The following is a 6,222-nucleotide window of genomic DNA, read 5'->3' as shown; positions in this document are numbered from 1 at the left end:
TATTCACATTAGTTTCGGCGAATTAGGTAGCCGATCTTGTTTATACTAGGCTTCCTAGCCTAGGCATTATAGTTTACTCTTTTGCATGATATAATAAGTGTTCCTGGTGATATTGAATTTAAATGAAGATAATAGGCAATTTATACATTTAAGATGTATGGATTGCATATAAAATTTCCTCTTTTAAGATAGTATATAAGAGAGCTTAGATGAGTTAGGTAGTTGATCTCACTGTCGCTAGGCTAGTAGCCTAGTGGCTTTAGTATACTTTCGTACAATCTCCCTGGTTACCCTCATATATAGGGTAATCCCTCCTTTCCTCTGAGTGTACCCTATGGCTACAATCCTAGTTGATCTTACCTTGAATTGTCATTCAGGCAAGTCTAGGCTAGGGTTTTTCTGCCCCTTTAGCTAGCTACTGATTGTGAGCTTTGGGTTTGGGTCAGAACCTCAGAGTACTTGTCGTGTGCCTGCAACTGATCGACAGGGTGAATGTACTCCCCTGTCGGGCCTTGTTGGTTGGCATAGGTGGCCTTACCTCACTAGACTGCACTTGAAGTGGTCAGGTGATCCCCCTTCTCCCTGTGATTTAGTCGACTAGTCCTGTGCTCGCAGACCCTAGGCTGAAAAATAGAGATTATTTTTCTGCCTACAATGGCGACGGCATTGGGACTCTGTATATCTATGTAAGGGTGGCGGCTAGATGATTGCCAGCCCTCTTACTATATTGGCAGACCCTAGGCGGGGGAATGAATTCTCTGGATTCATAGGATGGCGCCGATACTGAATCAGAGCTTCCTCAAGGTGTGGTAGGGCCGATAGACTGCAGGCTCCTCCCACAACTTATACAGGACCCTTTCCCCTCCCCATTCTGTCCTTTAGTGATGACCTAGTCATCACATCCCTCTGGCCGTTGTCCTATAATCTCGCCGCTTGCCGGCAGGCTGTAGGACCGGCTTGGGCTTCTGCCTGAATGGCCTAGTTGTATAGCCTCCTTATCGGACATGTAGCTCCGGGATAGCTGTATCTGCAGGTCTAGCTGCCGGCATGAGACCAATATGCTTTAGGGTGTTCTTCAGTCCTCCCTTGAGCTGTCATTCACATCCTATGACTGGTAGATACCGGCACGGAGGTGGATGGGTTGAAGCTTGATTATCCTATATTCTCCCCTTCCTTTAGAACCCTCATTCCGGAGGAAGGAAGTGAGACAGTGCTCTTACATCACCCTTTACTCCTTTCTTTCTCTCTCTCTACTGGCTAGTGCCACCAGCTACTACCCTATCGAGCAGCTCCCAGCCACTAGCCTTGCCAGCAAGATGTAGGCTAGACTTGTGGTCCGACAGCCATTAATTCACTGTCACATCTGACTTTGCCGGCAAGAGCCGGCCGAGTCTGGTATACCGGCCACTACTCTGTCACATTGAATGCTGTCTGGGATATTGTGCCGACCGCCAGTGACCCGTCGGTGTCAAGCAAGCCGCCGGCAATTCTGTGGGCCGCCAGCCATAAAAATTATCAATATTGTGCCAGTTGAATTGCGCCTTAGGTACAAGCCTTGCCGGCTGCATGCCAGCAGCAACTATGGTATATTTATATACAGTAGCCAGTACATCTGTAGTATAGAGCATACTACAGACAGAAAACTATGGTATAAAAGTATACAGTAGTAAAATTTTCCAACATACACTGTGTTTTCAGGCGTAGTCTTTTATTGAGACTGTATAAGATTGGGAAAGGAATTCTCTTTCTTTATACTGCGAATTGATCAGTTATTAATGACCTTCATTATTAATTCTTTTGGAAGTTGGTGTTGGTTACACTATTCTATCCTTATAGGCTAGACTCTTCTACCCGGCATCCTGAGGAGGATAACCCTAGGGTTAATATTGAGGGAGGTCACAGCAATTGGCTGGGCTGGAAATTCACGTATGTGTCTTTCCTATTTCATTTCTAGCTCAAATATCCAAAGCTATACCCAATAAAATAAAATGGAAAATATTATTATAATATTTATTATTTAATCTAGTAAGATAGACTTCGTTATACTCATTTTATTTTCTTGTCTCTACAAGAGGACCATGGGAAGTGCAACAGCGTCTTCTGCAACGTGCGTAGCAGAGACTTCTGTGGCCATCTGGATTGTAGGACACACTCCTACTGCTCCATCAACAAGGGACCTCTCAAATACTAGGACCCACAGGTTTGTACTATATGTAAAGACCTGGTGTATGAGGCTTTCGAGAATCCCAAGACAACGAAGTCAAGGGATGCACCTCGGGACAAGCTGCATAAATGGGTTCGTGGCTTCCAAAAGAATGCCACGGGGCCATGCCTCCCTTGTGAGCGTATGAGAGCCTGTCTATTCCCCAAAGCATCTGCGAAGGCTGTTATTCCTCAGGCTCACCCTGAGATCCCTGGCATCCAGATAGCCGAGGACACAGATGTCTAGGATGCTATGAAGGACATCCGTCTAGATGATGAGAGGATGTCAGAGGTGTCAGAGGACACCGAAAAGGACCTTCTGGCGGAAGGTCGAGATGAGGAGTCAACGTTGGCTCCAGAGACGGAAGAGGATGAAGTTGAAACAGTGTATGTTTCGTCGGTTCCAGCCCTAGAACCCGTGCCCTCTATGTCCTCCGCTCCTCAACCCAAAAAGTCGGACGACACCCTGTCTGCCATTAATGATGGAGATGTTCGAGAAGAAGAGCGAACAAAGGGAAGCTGCATTCAGGAAGGAAATACTTCAGTTAGCAGTGACCCGTGGGTCTCAAAGAAGACTCAATGTAAAGGATCTTCCCTCGTGTTCCGAGGTACATGCCGATTACAAAAGGTAGGATTTTTATTTCAGAGAAGCTGTGAGCTGTCCTTATCGAGGACATTGAGTTTTGGCCCAACTTTGAGTCCTATCCCGACTGCTTCGTTCGTCTAAGGGCGGAAACTGTATCCAAGGAGTATACAGAGCCTAAGGAGATCATAGTGCTTGACCATACAAAGGCTCAGGCTTTGCTAGCCAGCAGTTTGAAGGACAGGGGCTTCACCAATTCGAAGGTGCCGGCCTTGAGCAAGAAACATCCCTCTTTTTTTGCTCTGGCAACTATGGCCTTCCCCTTTGCGGAAAAAAGGGATTAAGGCAGTGATTAAGGCAGTGGGAGCTGGGAAACCTTGTAGGCCCCTTTCTCTAGCCTTGCCAATGGATCACAAAGAATGGAAGGATAATCAGCTTACCATCTCAGTCAGGAAGTTGGAGGCTGATATCGCTGGACATCAGTTCAGCGAAAACCTTCCCAAGTTTTCTGAGTTTCTCCTGCGCAGGGAACAAGATACAAAGAAGAGGCTAGCTGCCTCTCTGTCCCTCCAGGTGTCCATAGAGGCAATGTTCATGGTCATGGCCAAAACACATTTGGCAACCCTAACTAAAGACTTCTACAGCTTTGTTAGGGCAAGAAGGGCTTGTAGAGAGTACATGTTTGCCTCAGCTGCGGTCAAACACGAGCCCAGGAAGTTGATATCATCCAATATCTGGTGGATAGACCTATTCCTAAACGAATTGGTCAAAGAAATAGTCGACAAGGCCGCCACGGAGAATAGAAATCTTCGCCAGAAGTGGGTATGTCAGCTAAGAGAAAGTCTTCTCCGGATAAGGGTCCCCAACCAAAGAGGAAGACAAAGAGGCCAAGAGTGCCTCCTCACCTTGCTAGACAACAACAACAACAACTTCCCATGACCGAGGTGCCACAGATGGTGGCACAGCTCCAACCAACCCAAAAGATGGTACCCCAGCAGGTGGTGACTCAGTCACCAGCTTTTACTCCAGCCTATGAGAGGCAGACCACCACCTTTCGCCCTAAAGGTAGGGGGCAGGTAGAGATTCCTCTAGACGTCCCTCGAGAGGAAGAGGTGGTAGGGAAGCTCGCGATCAAGAAGGCAAGCCCTCCGAAACCAGAAGAAATGAGATGCTTCCGGTAGGAGGGAGACTCCGACTCTTCCGGGATCGTTGGACCTTCGATCCCTGGGCCCACAGCCTAATCAAGAATGGACTAGGTTGGAGCTGGAAGACAGCTCCACCATGATTTCCTTAGTTCTTCCAACTCTCCACCCCCGTTCTGGAAGAATATACCCGAGAGCTCTTGAGCAAACGGGTGATAAAGAGAGCAAAGTCCATCAAATTCCAAGGAAGGCTGTTTTGTGTTCCCAAGGACTCAGACAAAGTCAGAGTTATTCTGGATTTGTCGCCACTCAACAAGTTTATCGAGAAAGACAAGTTCAAGATGCTGACCCTTCAACAGCAAAGGGCCCTGTTGCCTAAAAGGGCATACACAGTCTCCATAGACATGGCAGATGCCTATTGGCACATTACGATCAATCGCCAACTCTCCTCCTACCTAGGATTCAGGCTACAAAAAGAAAAGTACGCTTTCAGAGCCATACCCTCCGGACTAAACATACCCCCAAGGATCTCCACGAACCTTGCAGAAGCTGTCGTTCAACATCTACCCCTACAAGGGGTCCAGGTGGTATTCTGTCTGGACGATTGGCTGGTGTGGGCAGCATCAGAAACGAAATACATGCAAGCATCCAAGAAAGTGATCCAGTTCCTGGAACATCTAGGATTTAAGATCAACACCAAAAACCCTTGACTATCTCCAACTCTGAAGTTTCAATGGCTAGGCATCTCCATTCCATTAAAGAGGAGGAGAGAGATAGCAGGATTTGTCAAGAGACTTGTAAAATCCAACAGAATTTCAAGATGCCAACAGGAGAGAGTGCTGGGCTCCCTTCAGTTTGCATCAGTGACAGACCCAGTGCTAAGAACACAGTTGAAAGATGCATCAGGAGTCTGGAAAAGATACACATCAAACGCTTGAGGAGATCTAAGAAGACTAATACCAAGTCGGCTACGATCACTTCTCAAGCCATGGTCGGAGGCCAGGATCTTCAAGAGGTCAATACCTCTGTAACTGCCTCCACCCTCAGTCATCTTCCACACGGATGCATCATCGGAAGGATGGGAAGGTCACTCTCATCAACGGAAAGTTCAAGGAACTTGGTCCTCTCTATTCAAGACCTTCCATATCAACATTTTGGAGGCCAGGGCAGCCTTCCTCACACTGAAGAGATTATCCCATCGCCCTTCAGTTCATATAAGACTAATTCTAGACAGGGAGATGGTAATGAGATTTCTGAATCATCAAGGCTCGAGAACACCTCTACTCAACCAAGTGATGTTGGCCATCTTCCGTTAAGCAGAAATAAAGAGATGGCACTTATCATCAGTTCACCTTCAAGGGCTCCGCAGAAATGGTCCCTAGACGCAAGATCATTCTCCTTCCTCTTACATCAAGTCCCCGAACTGCAGATCAACCTGTTCGCGACGAGCGACAACAAGAAACTTCCTCGATACGTGGCCCCATACGAGGACCCTCTAGCGGAAGCAGTGGATGCCATGTCCCTCGACTGCAACAAATGGACCAGGATTTATCTGTTCGCTCCATCCAACCTGCTGATGAAGGTCCTCAACAAGCTGAGATCTTTTCAAGGAACAGCAGCCCTAGTGGCTCCTAAGTGGACCCGGAGCAACCAGTTCCCGTTACTATAGGAATTACAGCCGAGGTTGATTCCCCTGCCGGACCCAGTTCTGTCTCAACAAGTACAGAAGTCGACTGTCTTCGCGTCATTATAGAAAACCCAAGACCTTCATCTCAGGATTCTCTTTCCCTAGCAGTAAAGAAAAGTTTTGGGATCTCGAAAGAAAGTATAGACTTCTTAGCGGAATATAAGTCAAAATCTACTAGAAGGCAATGCAAGTCATCCTGGAAGAAATGGGTGGCCTTTGTTAAGGCAAGAATCCAACAGGAAATATCGACGGATTTCTGCTTGTCTTTCTTTATTCACCTTCATGAACAAGGTTTAGCAGCCAACACGATAACTATGTGTAAATCTGCCTTGACTAGACCGTTGCTTTATGCTTTCCAAGTAGACTTGTCTAATAAGATTTTTAACAAAATCCCTAAGGCCTGTGCTAGGCTCAGGCCTGCAGCACCTCCAAGGCCGATCTCATGGTCTTTGGATAAGGTACTACATTTCACTTCAAACTTCGACAACGATAATTGCTCTTCGAAATATTTGACTCAAAAAATTATATTCTTGTTTGCTCTAACCTTAGGGGCTAGAGTTAGTGAGATAGTGGCCTTCTCTAGGGAAGAGGGCCATATCTAGTTTGCC

The 6,222-nt window shown here is 46.8% G+C and overlaps 1 protein-coding gene across 1 annotated transcript; it reads left to right on the top strand.

Annotated features, from left to right (window-relative positions):
* Positions 1-4,268: 4,268 nt before the first annotated feature.
* Positions 4,269-4,637, top strand: LOC137657523 (uncharacterized). Its single transcript, XM_068391862.1, has one exon. The coding sequence runs from the start codon at positions 4,269-4,271 to the stop codon at positions 4,635-4,637; it is 369 nt and encodes a 122-aa protein (XP_068247963.1).
* The last annotated feature ends 1,585 nt before the right edge of the window (positions 4,638-6,222 follow it).

The sequence above is a fragment of the Palaemon carinicauda genome, chromosome 18, assembly GCF_036898095.1.
Source record: "Palaemon carinicauda isolate YSFRI2023 chromosome 18, ASM3689809v2, whole genome shotgun sequence".
In the NCBI taxonomy this organism is placed as follows: Eukaryota; Metazoa; Arthropoda; class Malacostraca; order Decapoda; family Palaemonidae; genus Palaemon; species Palaemon carinicauda.
Note: the sequence above shows the minus strand (reverse complement) of the source record. Positions and strands in the feature narration are given on the sequence as shown.

Excerpts from the sequence above, each read along its gene's own strand:
- LOC137657523 (XM_068391862.1), top strand. The coding sequence starts at position 4,269 with ATGCTGACCCTTCAACAGCAAAGGGCCCTGTTGCCTAAAAGGGCATAC.